Genomic DNA, 16,113 nt, shown 5'->3' with positions numbered 1-16,113 from the left:
TTTATATCACCCAGGCAGACAACACAGAGAACCCATCAGTGAGGTTAAAAACTGCAGCACAGAGAACTGACAACAGCAGTCAGGTGTAAGGGGCCATAAGAAACAAATGCAAAAAATCTCCAGCTGTGTAAAACTGGACACTGACTACTACCTTTAAAAGTGGGCAGAATAATAAATTACAGTTATTTCACTTTTACAAATGCTGATCTAATACCAAAAATATGTCTTATAAGCTAATGAAAGGAAAATGGAACAACTGCACGCATGCTGCAGCAAGCCAAGAAAGAAATACATTTACAATTGTATTAGCAAGACCCACTGGCTATGCTATTGTGGATGCTTTAAGAGCAGAGCAATAAAAAATTACCATACATAACTGCACCATACATATGAGCCAACAGAATGAGTACCAGCAATTAACGGGATGAGATTGCCAACAAAGCAGAAATTAGTCAGGATAAAAAGAAAGGTTTTTAAAAAACTCTGATCTACACTCATATCTGAGCTGGCCAATCTCTTCAGTCATTTCCCTTTCACAAAGGAATAAAGGATCTTAAAGCAAGGAGGTGGAAACCATGCCCCCTTGTAACCAGATACACAGTTCTATGTGACAACTCAAACTTCACCCCACAGAGAGAGCTGGGCTGCAGCCATATCCATGCTCCTCTTCTGGTATCCCCAAGTTATTCATCAACAAATGAACTTCCCTAATGTGTTTGCTAGTCAAACTGCTTGCACAAACCCCCTTCAGACTAGTTGTCTCAAGCAATTCTCCTATCACTGTTCTCTGCGTATTTGCTCTTTGGTAATGAAAATAGGTCACCTGCCCTAAAACAGTACATTTTGTTTCTAAGTGCAAGAAAGAACAAGCTTCCCTGGCAGTCAGGCTGCCTTTTGACACAGAAAGTACACTGCAGTATATACACATACCTGTGCACTGAAACCGCTGGAGATTTGCACATTTATTACTAAAACCATAAGCAGTCATAGGGAAAAAAAGCCTCAGATACAAAATGGGGAATCTTATAAAAAATATAAAAACATGAAACTGGATGAAACCCACAGCCTGTTTAGTCTATGGTTTCTGTGACCTAATGCTAGAGATTAATTTTTCACAGAAAGTGGAAGAGCGACATAACATAGCACAGTAAATCTGTCCTTGTTTCTATAGCCCATGTGGACTTGAACTACTGGAGAAATTGATTTAAACCTAAAAATCCCACAAGGACAAGTATCCTCTTCCAGATGCATTTGTATTAGTTGTGGACATAGTAATTAAACAAAATTCCACCTTTTGTGGGATTACCACTTAATCATTAGCCTCAACATTCTCCTGTGGTAGCCACTAAATTCCACTATGTTATTTACAGCCTGCCTAAGCCTCCCATACCCATTTTTTAAACAAAAAGGAAAAAAAAATAAAAAAGAGGGAAAACAAACCCCAACTCCCCAAAAAACCCACCCAAAATCAAACCACCAAAAAAAACCCCCCAAAAAGCAAAGCGGTAAATGCTGCATTTAACAAACAGGTTCACAACTCAGAAACAGGACAAATGCCACCAATGAGTACCACACACATGCAGACTGCTCTCAGGGACACCTGGAATGGAAAGAAAGCCAACAAGAATTTCTCAAAATCTATCTAAGACACAGTCCCTGAATTCTTGCTTGTTTTTAGCTGTAACAAAACTGCCTGTCAGAACTACGGGATTTCTATAATAAAGTAAAAAAAAATCTGTGGAAAAAATATGGTACAGATAATCAAATAAAACCTCCAGAGTTTCATCAGAGCTTTACTGAAAAAAGAACAAGTGCAAGTGCTGAGCACTTCTGTTTTGCAATGGGAAAGGGGAATGACCATTATATCAAGCCACTGTAGCACTGGACACACTGGATAGGCAAAGACAGGTACCTCTCATCTTCCATTCTTTTACTCCAGGACAAACAGGTGAACATGTGAGGAAAACAATCTGTGTTCCCAGCCACAAAGAACTTTGAGAAAAGTAGAAATTTCTCTACTAAGGACTGTCCAACACCTCCAAAAAAGTTTTTCTATAAGTACTTTATTCAGATTAAACAAGCAGCCTGATTTTTCCAATTCAAAATTCAAGCCCCAAGTGTAAAGGAGTTTTCTATTAAGAAAGACTCCATGCTTTTTGTTCCAAAATTTCAGAAAGCAAGGTTTTAATACCATTTAAGCCCTTTCTGGTTTTATTCATCTTAACCATGGAGTTCCTGTGAAAGGAAACAACTCTAGCAAAACCTGCAAGTTTTATTCCTACAAAAGCCAGTTCCATCAAAATAGGAGGAATATCACTTTTACTTAAGATCATAGAGAGGGCAGATTCACACGCACTGAAGACTGGATACCACAGGAATCCAGGTGTCATAGTGATAAGAGTTATAAAAACCAGAAAAAACATGGTCAGTAATCACAACATGCATGTGACAACTTCAGCCCTGAGTTCAGGCTTTCTGACATCAGAAGTTGTCATAACTGCTGATGACAAAAATCATGATTCAAGCATTCAAATACTAACAAAAAAAATTATGCCAAAATGTAATTTCTTCAAACAAACAAATAAATAAACTATATAGAGATACTACACTATCACCATACAGCATCCTGCATATACACATACACATAGGGATACAACACACATCCCACAAAAAGTGAATTGGTCTATAAAGATTCAGAAAGACTAACCCACTAAAACTTGTTCTAAGCTTTTTATCAGAAAAGACATAGATACTGAAGAAATAGGACATCTGTGCTTTAAAAAAAAATCACAGAAAGACTGATTGATACTTTGAGAAATACTAGGCAAGGATTATGGATACACAGGTATGAAATGAAACTGCGCTTTAACTATATGTGTAAGATAATTGGAAACATGATTGGGGCAAGCCTGGTTTAGCACATGGGTGACCCTTAAAACCAGGAGAATAAGGAAATCAGAGGATGCCCTTATTTTCAGGACAAAGACCAGCTGGTCTGCGAGGTCTGAAGTAAGTCTACTTTCCTCTGAAGTTCAAGGTCTTCCCAGCTGGCCCAGGGCCCAGGCTGAGGGTCCACCATCTAGCTCAGTTTTTTACCTCTGCTGGCTAACATAAGGCCAGATGGGTCACCTCAATCACCTGGATGTCACCCCGTTAGTATTTTCCACAGTCATACTGTGACCAGCAACAAAATGTGTCCCTCTTATGCTCTGCTTCCCACTAACAACATGCAGAGAAAAGAGGAACTGGTTCTCACTGGCCATGCTCATCTCCCAGGACATTTCTCTATGGACAACCAGGATTTTTATAGCACATTTGTCACCTTCTGTTATGACCTAGGGAGACAATGGGTCATTTGCAATCAGCTCCTAGAGCTCTTGGACTCAAGTGGACTATCTCAAGCCTGCTTGGCCTCTTCCCTTAGCCCAGACCTTTGAACCTGTGTGCAACACGGACATTCTCAAAGAGAGACTGCATATGGAACAAATCGGTTACACAAATATTGGGAGTTTTGCATAAACTAGAACAGCTGCCTCACATTTTAAACATGTTCTCTATTCCCTAAAATACAATACAACGCTAGTTGAAATGATAAAAGGTCCACACAGCCTTTTGTTTAAGACAGAGCTGCAATTTTTGGAAATAGTCAGTGCCCTTTACTTTGAGTTTAAACAAATATTAAATAAATAATAAAGAGTTAAATCGTAGAATGCCTTAAAATCATTATAATTACAAATAAAGCATAGAATGCCTTAAAATCATAACCATTATAAGCAAAGCTATCCCTCACCTACTCTTTGAAAGACTGTTAAGTTATCTTAACATTTTTTACTCAGAGTTTATCATTAGTAGCATAACATTAGAAACTGTTCTATGAATGTCAGTCTTACAACAGAACTACAAATAATGTGACTTTCCCTGTCAATTTTTCTTCATACAAGAACCAAAGTAAAGTCCAACAACAAATAGAGAACTGAAGAAAATCTGAAAGAAAAAACAAGAGCATGATTAAAACTAAATTAAGAAATTAGAGTTATGTAAATAAAGAAAACCTTTTCTTAATCCAGCAGCAGTAAGATGTGACACACTATGATACTATTTGTGGCTTCCCAAGCTTCACAAGTCTGTTTTCAAATGCAGAAGTCAGATGATTTCCATGGCTGTAATATTATATGATTAACAAACATGATGCTCGTGTCAACCACTGCACATCACACAGACACTCCTTCCTGAGTCTTAATTTTCAACTACTAAAACTTGGGTGAACTGTTACTGAACACTGCACAGGCTTCCCCATCCACACAACTGCTGCAGTTGTCGCAGTGATGCAATGGCTATTAATGGGATGAAAGGTCAGAGACTGACTCACACTGCCAAGGGACCAAAGGCGAGGTGTCCCCCATGCCCTCCGCTTTTTGCTGCACCACAGAGCTCATGCACTGTGCAACCCATGCCCAACCTGCACCAGCACAGGCTCTGGGGACAGCAAGGAAGAGGGAGGAGGAGCTGTAGAACACAGTCTCAGAAGCACAGCACCCACATGCTTCAAGTTTCTGCAGTCAGCAACTCAGAGCTCTGTCAGTGAGGCCACTCTAAAAATTTTCATAGGGAAACACCCAGGGCTACAGAGGGGTTTACAAACAAAGTAACAAAAATTTCAAAACATATCCCTAGACTTTCTTTTTTCCCATGAACTGAGTGGAAATATCTACGGTATCATTCCAAGTTATCTTTGGAATAAGGCTATATTTATCAACAGAAGCACAGCAGAGAGGAAAAAGAGCCTAAGCAGCCAAGTAACTGGAAAGACCGTTCAACAAATGGAACTATGAAAAATAACAAAGCAACGAGCTGGTATTTGTCTTGCATCTAGAGAAACGTAACAGGCTAAGGACACTGCTTTACAAAACTACCAAAAGTTCACACACATGCAAACAAAACACAGATTCATCCAAATCTTCATGTATTTGGCAAATGGAAAACATGACACTTCTTCTATTTTGGGGGTATAAATGAGAAAGAATTGAAAACATTTCAGCTGAGAAGGCTCAGAAGCATTTCACTAATTTTGAAAGGAATGAAGATATGATTAGGTTATTTGTATTTCTACCCAGCCATTTCTGCATTCAACTATTGTGTTAAAGAGATCAGATTCAGACTTTCTGCTCTTTTTTTCCTGTCCAGGATCTGTTGCCACCTCTCCCAGTTTATCTTCCCTATATCTCCTTCATACTGTGAGGAAAAAAAAAAAAGAAAAAAAAAGAAAAAAAGGTAAGAAGAGTTGATCTGTTGTGTTTCCTGATACTGTGTTCGGTGGGATCACAGAAGTCTAATGGTGTGAGAGAGCCAACAAGAATATGTTAGAAACCAAGTCCTGGACTATCAAATCCTCAAATATTTATGCATTGTATTTACGCATTTACCAGTGTATTCATTCAAGCAGAAGTTCTCTTTGCTATTCATACCTGACACCAAACTAAACCAATATTATCTAAATTGCCAGAAAACAGAAATAAAGCAGCATATCCTGAAATATAGATGCTCTTCAAATTAAAGCATGTGATAGTGGCAGACAGCACAGTTTAGAAGAACTTTATTGTCTGTGATCTCACAAGCTACAGAAACTAGCAAAACAAAAATTCTTCAAAGACCCCACCGTAACACCACACCAAGAGAAGAAAACTCATTCTGACTCTGCATAGGAAGTAAAATATTTAGATTATTTTTGATAAAGTGGTTGTAACATGCACAGAAATTAGTATCAGGCTGTCCTATGGTCAGCTTGATTTCCTATCAAAAGCAAAAACAATAACACAGAATTAAATCCATGTTTCCAGACTGCAAAAGACAACCAAATCATGTATTTTCTACGTTCCTTCTTGCAATGAGATACCCTCCAGAGTCTTCCAGTGAATGGGAAAACATTGTTTTACCAACTTCCCCAAATGGCCACAGATAATTTCTGATCTCAATTTAAAAAGTGCACAGATAGGAAGGGTGCTTAAAATTTGTCCAATATGATAGCCTACAACTTGTACGCAGGTTTTAGCTTCAATAAACTGAAGGGTGGAAGCTGTGATAGTAAATCAAAACCTGCAAATATTTGCAGGAGTTGCTCCAGCAGTTTCCTCAGCAGCTGATCTACAGCAGCCACTCTCTCGGGAACCATGTCCATTTCACATCCCTGGAACAGCTTCCAAGTTCCCCATCCCGAGGGGGCTCTATGCAAACTGTGGCAGCCCCACCACGAGCTGGAGGTGCTGCTGCAGCAGTGCCCAGGGAGCTGGCAGTGTGGGTACAGCGAGGGCCCTGCACAGGCACTGCCTGGGAGCTCCCAACACAGGGCTGCACTGCACGTGGGAGGGCTTGGACTGCAGAGATGAAAGCAGAAAGCCTGGACTGAGATAAGACTGTGTGTTTTCAGTCTCAAAATACACAAATGCAAACGTAAGCACGCTCAGGCCACCTCTCCTGCCATTTACCACAGGCTCACAGTGATGGACATCACTTTCTCACAGTGATTTGTGAAACTTGGGTTTTCAGGAACAAAGCTTTAGCCACCACGTTTCACAAATCACTGTGTCTCTACAAATAAGTTTCAAAAGTTAAACAAGGGCTCAGGATCACAAAGCCCCTTTTTTAATCTTAACTTTGGGATAAAAAAATATTTTTATCAGAAAGAGGTATCAAAGGACAAGGCAATTGATAAATGATAATGTTTAAGGAGCTCACAGCCTTTCTTGGAAACCCAACAGCAGCAAAAGGAAATGTCATAAGGAGACACTAAATTCAATAAAACAGAAGCTGATCCAAATTTTTCAAATCCCAGGCTAACAATGTTTCATAAAACATGTGCTCACTCATGGACCTGCAGTCTCTCTGTGATCCACTGGGCTACCTCTGTAACCCACACTTCAACAAGAGAAGGGGAACGGAGAACCAGATGACAAAGCCATGCACACTCAAATGAAATACTGTTCTGGGAAGTAACTCTATGCAAGCAGCAGAGGTGATTCCCTGCAGGGCCTGTTTCTCCTCCATCACCAAGGCTGCAGCACTGTTTGGGAGCCCGGCAGCACAGCAGGGTGGCTCTGCAGCATCCACTCCACAACCACTAGCAGATGTCACATACACAGAATGCCCTCTGACCACCAAAACTGTGCTGCAGGTTAGTTTTTGCTACATGGTTTCCTGATGGTTCCAGCCCTGCATGGCTCAAACGCTCCCTACAGAGAGCTGCCTGGCTGAAATGCAGTGATGGACACCAGATGATGTATTTTTCTGACAGAAGTGCTATGATGTGCACAGGTGGACTCCATCTCCAAATCCAAGCACAAATCTAGCTCAGGTCTGTCTGAGGTCTCAGTCCTTCCTGAAGCAGAACCAAGCTCACCCAAGGAGCTATTCCAATGGGAAGGAGCAAACCAACAAGGAATCCAACAAAGCCTTTATGAACAGGCAGTCTGGGGCAGCTCAAGAAAAAAACATCTCCTCAGTTTCTATCTTGGGCATGTTAGCAATTTCATCAGCTACAGGACAGATCTGTCAACATTTGACACTGCTCTAACAAACTACAATTAGCAAAACATACCGAAAAAATGAAAAGCCATGATAATTATTCTCAAGTCTATAAAGCCAATATTCCTGGGCAGTCACCCAAATCTTCAAATATTTTTATTACTTGTGAGACTAATAAATTCTGTTATTTTAGATTACATTTCCTCATGGTTTTCAGCAGTAGAAAGGGAAATAAAATTGAGAAATAGCCCCATGTAATACACAGAGAAAAATCCATTTCAAGATCTCCTCCAAGCACTGCTAGAAGAGAAAAATGCCACCTACACTTCAGTTAGAGTCAGAAAACTGGAAATAGAACATACAGACAAAGTATTAGAGCACTGACTTGCACAGTTACTTAACCAAGTTTGTGTCTACAAATATAGTTCAAAGTTGCTATTAACAACACAACTGTAAAATTTTCAAAAAAAACTACATTAGTCTAACATGCCTGTTTTTCCACACCAAGGAGATGTTGTCCCTTGTATTGATGTGTATCAGTGTTAGCTCACTCTTGAAATTCACCATTAATTAAATGCTTCATGATATATGCTTCAATTAGAAGAATCAGATAAAAACCCAAGGGGTTTTGTTTATTTGTTACCAGTACTGTTTTTAAGAATACACATCCAAATCAATTAAAATGAAGTAATTCACTTTGTGATATTCTTCTTCTCTTCTTACATCTTACAGATAATCTTTGCCCTGAATTGAAGAAGAAATTCAGACAATTGCAGTCTGAAGTTCCTTCTTATGTACAAACACAGCAAGGTTGCCTATTTCCCCAAAACTACAGTCTTCTATACATGGAACCCAATGCAGTCCAAATATCATGGCTTGAGTCATGTTTTATGTTAAATGATACCGGTGCAACACTGACCCAGCCATCCAAATGTGTGCGTTCACATCATGAAACTGCTTCATAGAAGGTCCATCCCTGTTATGTTTATGCAGGATGCTCTACTGAAGTCATGAAACTAAATTATCTGATGTAATTAACTCTGCTCAGAAAAGGACAATTTGTGTGTTCAGTGATCATCTTGCTTGGGATATTTTTACAAGGCATTCCTCTACTCTCTGCTCAATTCAACCCTAAGCTGCTTATGCAGATACTAAACAGAACATGTGATTAATTTGTGCATCTTCATTCTTTTAAAATACCTGATAAAGACAAGGAATAGGTCAATTTGCCTCTGTGGAATCTCACCAACTGACCCTTACAAACCTTGTAATTCCTCCGATGAATCCCAGTCCTAGAGACAGGAATAATATTGGCAAATTATCTCATTCCAGACACACTTCATTAATATCAAGTGACATATTTCTCTTAGTTGAGGACTTCCATTATGTAAGATGGACAGACAGCAAAACCTCTGCCACCCACGGATTTTTTCTAGATGTATTGTCTTCACCATAAGAAAAATTCCCCTTGGAATTTGTTACTATGACAATGTATTGCTCTGGAGATCCGACTACGGTGGAGTGGATTTACATTTTCTACCCTTACTCAAGTCTTCGTACACATGAGAAAGCAATCACTTACACATGGGATTACTGGTTTTTTCCAAATGCATAGCGAATGTTCAACTTGAGAATACATTGGAAATATATTCAGAAAATTACCATGTAACTGCCAATCCAGAATTAATTCAAAATTCACTGATAGCTTAGACCAGTTTCACACTGATGTTTCACCAGTCATTAGTAACCAAATTAATAAATATTTTAGAGTACTATGGGGAGATTAAGTTTTATTTAACAGTGGAAATGCTGAAAGATAGCCAACTAAAAGTAACAGTGAGACCTCCGTTTTGTCTGCATTTGCAAGGCATTTGCTCCTGCTACCACACAAGCTCTTTTTTTATGATGCAGTCATTACAAGAAGACTCCAAAGCACTTGGTAGCACAAGCAGTGCGGCAGCAGCTCAGACATGCTACAAGTCCCAAGTAGAGGAAGTTTCCCTTTCAGTTTTAGGATGCACTTGGTGTTTCACTAGAACCCTGCTTCTACCTCGCTCAGCTATATTGGGCAGTGGTGAAAGCAGGTAGCAATTCAAACCCCTTTCTTAAATCCCATGCTGTCTGGCACGTGCCAGAACATCTCCCTTCTCCCACCCATGAAAACAGGCTGTGAGGTTCTAGACACCCACCCCACTGGAAGAGGGCAGCATAACTTCTGCCCAAGGTCCGGCCCGAGGTCCGTGACTCTGCCAGGCATCTGCTGTACACAGCAAGGGCAGAGCAGCAGCAGGCTGTGCAGCAGGCTGTGCAGGATGAAGACATGAAGGGGAGCAGTGGGCATATGGCTGTGCAGGACACAGGGTAGCTACCCCTGACACCCAGACAGGATGTCTCCAAGTGCTCATCCCTGCAAGGACTGCCCACAGCAATGCTGCTTCCTTCAGCCTAGCCTAGACAAGCTGTCCATGTTGCTCCAGTGGCAACATCTGCCACCAAACTGCACAGTGGTTCTGGCAAACCCAGCCCACTGAGTCCTTACTTCAGCCATAAAAAATGGGAGATCTTCTGGCTTTCAACTGCATGCGTATGCTGGATTTTTTTGTTTGTGGGGATTAGAAGGGATAAAAATCCCTCCATTTCTGTGTCAGATGTGCATTACACTTCTATTCGATATGAGAATTTATCAATAAATCTGTATAAGTAAAACATTCTTAAAAAGGCAGCAGTAACAATAAAGCAAGGGCCAGGAAACATGCTTTGTTCAAAAGCACAAATTAGTTTTAATCCATTCTGTAGATTATTTATCTGTCCTTGTGCAGAGCACAGCAGTGGGGGTATTTCCACAGGTAGTACTAGAGACAGCGTTTCCCCAGCAGCCCACGGGACACCAGGACAGCCGGGCCGCACAGCCTCGGTCCCGCAGCCCAGCCACCCCGGGTTCAGACCAGGGAATCCCGGCCGCGGGAGATCCCCGCGACACAACAGGGCCCGGGTCCCGCCGCCAGCCCCTGCCGGATCACCGTCACCGCGGTGACAGCGCGGCCGAGCCCCGCGGCCCGGCAGAGCCAGCCCGGCCCGCGCGTTGCCGCAGAGACGCCCCGTCGCCACGGCGACCATCGCGCTGCCCTCCCGGGCCGCCAGCCTCAACGCTAACGCGGAAAAATAACAAAAAACGCCTCAGCCGCCACTACAGCCGTCAGCGTCACCGCTTGTCCCGGCGCTGCTGCGGGCCCTGCTGCTGCTGGCTCCCCACACCTTCCCCATGCTGAGGCGGCTGGGCCAGCACGGGCCATGAGCCACATTCCCAGCTCTTATCAGCGTCGAGAAGAAAGTAGCTCTGCCGAAGCTCAGCGCCTGCTTTGTGGATGGCAGACACAGATTATGTCTCTTTGCTAACACTGGTCGTAAGTGAAGGCCAGATCAGAAAATGCAAAACAAACGGAAAAACTCCATCCCACGTCTGTTTCACTGAAGCAAAGGAGAACAGGCTAACTCTTAAGGATGACCACTGGCGCCCATCACCACCCACAAGGGCTGGTCCAGCCACCTGGGCACTGGCTCACCTGGACATCTCCTAGGTGCACCGGCAACACCAGCCCCAGAGCTCTCCCGGGAAAAGAATGACCCCATCTCCTCTGAGCGAGTGAAGGTACTGTGCCTTCATCAAATGGGATAAGTGGGCACTTCAGAGCTCTCCTTTCACATATCTGCATTTTCATTTCAGGCGTTCCTTTGCCAAGCGGCTCTGTGGCTGGGGTGGGAAGACTGCAGGCTCTGCTGGGGGAACTCGCTGATGCCAGCAGGGTCAGGGGCAGGTAAAAGTGTCCTGGGTGTGCCCAACAAGGCCAGGCCACCGCAGGCACTCCCGCGCTTTCTGCATGAGCACATTCCAAACTGCATCGCTTAATTACTTTTAGTGTCTCATCCAAGAAGCATATGCAACACTGCATGAAAACATTTAGAGTTGTAAAATGCATCTAGTTCTTACCTTTGATATGCCTGAGGAGATGTGGGAGGTGTATTGAACACATGCGAATATGGGTGATAGGGTGTCTTTTTCAAAGCCTGAATAAGATTTTGTCTATATTCTGGGTCTATACACCACAAGGACCCCTTTCCAATACTCTGCAAAGAGAAAAGAATTAAAAAAAAAAATCAAATATTTGATCTAATGGCACAGCCTTATTTATTTAGCAGTTTTTGTCAGGAAAAGCAGTGGGTTTGGGTTTTTTGTCTGACAGAAGTGAACATAATTTGCTTGCCAGAGATTATTGCTCCATTAATAATGTATTACAACTGCATGATTTAAATCACAATTCTGAGGGGAAAAAAGAAAGAATGAATGTTTGGTTGCTCTTTCCCCCCCCCTCTTGTTACTAGCTAACATGATTTAATAATATCTGGCAATTTTCCCATCATCCCATATTGGAGAAATAAGAAGCTACAGTTAACTGCTAAACGGAAACTTTGAAGGCAAGTGTCTTCCTTTTTAGAAGTGGTTTTATTTTTCTTTGCTGTTATACAAACAGAAACAAGGCTAAAAAGGAGGGGGTTAAACACCCTAGCAACTGTTTTAAAAATAAAAGGACTTAATCCTTCAACCCACATGACATCAATGCCATTATACTACAAGAGGAAATTAATCATCTTTTCTCCCCAGAGGGGAAAAAAAATACCCAAAAAACCCAAAACAAACCAACGAACAAAAACCAAAAAAAAAGCCCACAGTATAATCAGAGTATACCCATTTAAGGGTGTTGTGACATTCTGATCGGCTAAAACAACAGTTACTGTAATTACCCTTTCTGGACACAAGGAGCAACACAAGCAGTCAATCTGTAAGGCAAAGATTACACTAAAATTCAGTATTTATTCTGCAGTTACAAGCAATGCAATTTCATTTCTTGTCTCGATCCCATCAGAGGTCAGGCTGAGGATATTTTAAATTGTGTGAGTTCTCAAACAAACATAAAAACTTTGCCTCAGCTTCACTATGAAAGCATATGGCATGATAGCTCAGGAGCAGTCTTGCTCTGCCTGAACGTACACAGAAACAATCACCAATCCTAAATGTTGACTGAACTCCACTGGCAGGCTTTCAAGGCATTATGATAAGATTTTTGGTAGATGTTGATGTTTTCTGAAACAGGTGGGGGAGGCTGCATTAGTGCCTCTAGCTGCTTTTCAACCCAGGACCGTCCCTTTTCCCATCAGTGAAATAAGGCTCTCAGTCAACAGGTTAAAGAACAAGCACACACAGAATCACATCAGAAGTGGGCTATTATTTTTTTAAACCATACTGAAGACCAAAACCAGACACTTGATGCCTTTCAAAAGTTTGTTATCTTTGCCCTACCACCTCTTAAGTGCTCCTCTGCTCATGGACAGTGCACAGTCCAGGATACACAGTGCAACATGCAAAGTGCTTACAGAGAGCAAATCTGCACAAAATTCTCCCCAAAAACAAATGAAAAAGTCTTCCCCGATGTCACTGGATGGCTGTGCGTGCACCTAGAAAGTTCCCAGCAACACGTAAGACTTGGCTTGAAAGAAAAGAACAGTCAGGGCAGCCCAGAGGAGCTGTGACAGTTTTCTGTCAGAAAGAAATACAGCTGCTGAGAGGGATGAAGAAGAAACCATCTCTTCTGCATGCTGCTCTTCTGGTGGAACAGGCGCACAGGGTCAAGTCTCTTCAGGATGGCAGGGTTCAAGCCCATCTGTCCTTTTACTTCCCACAGGTGCCCTACCAGGAGGCCACAGAAGAATCTAAGGGGAGGTATCTCCAGGTTCTTGAAGTGAATGGCCAAAAAGCCCAAGGCACAAGGGGCTAAAGAGAAAGCAAGCAAGACTCTTGGGCTCTCATCTCAGTAAAGCACTACAGCCACCAAGGGAAGGATCAGTGCTGGTGTCAGTCATAGAAGCTGTGCACCACACACCTCAAACCAGTCTGCAAAAAGGGTGTTAGGCTTAGCCCTGTTAAATATGGGACCATATTAAATGAGCCAGAGACATGACATGATAAGCCCAGTAAGTGAGTTTTAGGCAAAGGACAGAGTCAAAAATAGAATCCAAACCTCCCAAATTCCAGTTCCCTGCTCTATCCAAGACCCAGATTAAGAACATAAAATTTCCTTTTAAGCAAGCAATGAGCAAAACTAGGAACATTTTTCAGGAGAAAACCGTTGCTGGATTCCTTACTTCTTACAGCATGGGATAAGCTTATAAAAAAAGCTACACTTAAATATCATCTACCTTATTTGTACTTACTGGAACACGACATATTGTTTTCAAAATTCTCTGGTTTTTCATTTACTTCCAAGACAGACCTTTCATCTACCTGGAAGAGATTACTCCCCAAAATCCATCAGTTAAGTTTAAGCTGAGGGCCTTACAATATGAAGTTGCTACAGAAGAGTAACTTCAAAACCTTTCATTACTGTTAAGATAAATTTGTTTGGCTTGCCCATATTCTTGCAAAAGCCAAAAATAATCTCACTGAAAAACAGGAACTCTCTCTCAACAAAAAATATTGAGAAGTACACTCCTTGTTAAAAAAAAACACTGGGAAGGCAGATTTGCTATATTTTCCCTGCAACTGAGCTGGCTTATAATTTACCAGCAAAAACAAATGTAATTTAAGGCAAAGCTTGCCAATTTTGCAAAGTTCTCTTTTAAGACAGTTATTTTTGTTTTTCCACAATCATGTAACAGAGCAGAATAAAAAGGAAAACTGAAGTGTCATCTGGTTAAGAATCCTTCTTGACTGTTGGGAGGTGTGAAGAGCTTCGTTAACTGTCTGTTCAGATGTGTTGTTAGTCTTCCCATATACAGAGCAATCACAGGAAAGGAAATCATTGGAGCTCAGACCCATCGGTTAGTGATTAATTTCCATCTTATGACACTTAGCATGCTGCTTCACTACCTCCTCCAAACCAAAAGTCAATAGTGACTCCAATCAAAAACCAGCAAGGAAGGGTCAAAAAAAAAAAACCAAAAAAACCCTGGATTACATTTGTCTCCCAGGCAACAAGTGACTGAGGAGTGGATAACAGCGCCTGATCATCTCAGCACTTGTAGTGCTTTCAGACCTCCCTACTCCCTACATGCCACCTCCTCCCAGGGCCAGGCACAGCCACCTCCCTCCTGCCAAATACACGTTACAGCTTCTGCATTGATTCCTGGCTAAGGTGATTAATAAATGGGGAAGCTCACTACCAGTCCTCTCCACGAGGACTAAGAGTAAACTTAGTTCAGGGTAAACTATTTCAGAGGTGCTAATGGGGAAAGAGAGAAACATATAGAATTAGCCCATAAAAGTTTATGACTGAATACTGTATTTGAAAAAAAAAAAATCCTGATTATCTCTTATATTGAGAAATTGCTACTCCTTTTTATGTCACTTAATATATACGTAGGATGTACAAGAATACTGTGTATTAATTCCGAATTTATTAATAAATTTGCTCTTTCTCATATCTCAAATATACAATTCTTATTCCCTCCCAGACACTAAAACCAGTGCATTGCCATGAGCAGGTACATGATACACTCCATGTTCAGTTGTTTTTTCTTCCAATGGACTGCATATAAAAGTTTTTAAATACTACTTTACACAATCTATTAGTATTTAAATAAAAATATTTGGTCATTTTTAGTAGAACTGAAAAAAGACTGAAATTTTAAAATAATTAAAATGCTGCTTGTCAGCTTTTTCAGTTGTTATAGTTGGAAATTAAAAGATTACCCACCAGTAAAACTCCTCATTATAAAGATCTTGCCTGCATACACCTTTCAGCTAACTGCCTGGCCTTACATATCAGCTATTGTCTGCCCAGAGCTCAAAGAATTGTGTGTTGAGCTCTTTCCAAGACCAGTGGCTGGGAAAAAATACGCAACCCATTGCACTGGGTTCTCACAGCCAGGTTTTGGTACTGAGGGGGCTACACGGGGATCTAATACATCCATCTATATAAAAATTCCAAATGATGTTTACTAGAAGAATTTTGTTACCTGGTTATTTTAGCACAGACCTGAAAGGTGTTAGGAATGCACCCTTTTTCACAGAGTTGTTCTTTTCATTGCTGTAAAAACAAGCCTGGCCAAAACAAAGCTTTGGGAAGAGAGCAGATACAGAAACTGCAAAACGTTGGCTCAGGGAGATGTTGGCATATCCTGATTTTCCATTCTAAAGCTCTGGCAACATGTTCACTTTGAATCTGCACCAGCGAGGAGCAGCTCCAGGCACCCACACCTCTCGCAGCAGCATCACCACCAAAATGATCCCCTAGGGTTCTGTTGAACCCTAAGGGAAATCTGCCAAAAGGTAGATTTTTTTCCTCCCTGATGTCCTGCATGTGCCTTGCCCTTCTTCCACAAGCCTGTTTCAGTTATTTTCCTCAAAGAAAACTGTTTTTCTGAGACAATTTGGTGTGATTTACAGTCATTACTCCGGCTTACATGAAGGGTCTGATGAGCATCCAGAGAACTGTGACAAAGCAGGGGATAGATGTAGGAAGCCAGGGAAGGGAATGGGAGCTCTCCCCTTCTGCAGCAGGAGGGAGCCTGTTGGAGCCCTGGTGACATTCTGATGCGCCT

The 16,113-nt window shown here is 41.6% G+C and overlaps 2 protein-coding genes across 10 annotated transcripts in view; one reads left to right on the top strand and one right to left on the bottom strand.

Annotated features, from left to right (window-relative positions):
- ZC3H14 (zinc finger CCCH-type containing 14) overlaps positions 1-16,113 on the top strand; it is a 503,257-nt gene that overhangs the window by 381,113 nt on the left and 106,031 nt on the right. The window lies entirely within an intron of this gene.
- Positions 1-16,113, bottom strand: part of FOXN3 (forkhead box N3) — a 209,453-nt gene that overhangs the window by 93,525 nt on the left and 99,815 nt on the right. For all 9 annotated transcript variants that reach the window (XM_085061576.1, XM_085061575.1, XM_085061580.1 and 6 more), the window contains one exon: positions 11,507-11,643. In XM_085061576.1, coding sequence (XP_084917702.1) covers positions 11,507-11,643 — 137 coding nt within the window. The remainder of the gene's footprint in view (positions 1-11,506; positions 11,644-16,113) is intronic.

The sequence above is a fragment of the Lichenostomus cassidix genome, chromosome 5 (assembly GCF_008360975.1).
Source record: "Lichenostomus cassidix isolate B80296 chromosome 5, HeHo_3.0, whole genome shotgun sequence".
Classification (NCBI taxonomy): Eukaryota; Metazoa; Chordata; class Aves; order Passeriformes; family Meliphagidae; genus Lichenostomus; species Lichenostomus cassidix.
This window is presented reverse-complemented; position numbering and strand designations above follow the sequence as displayed.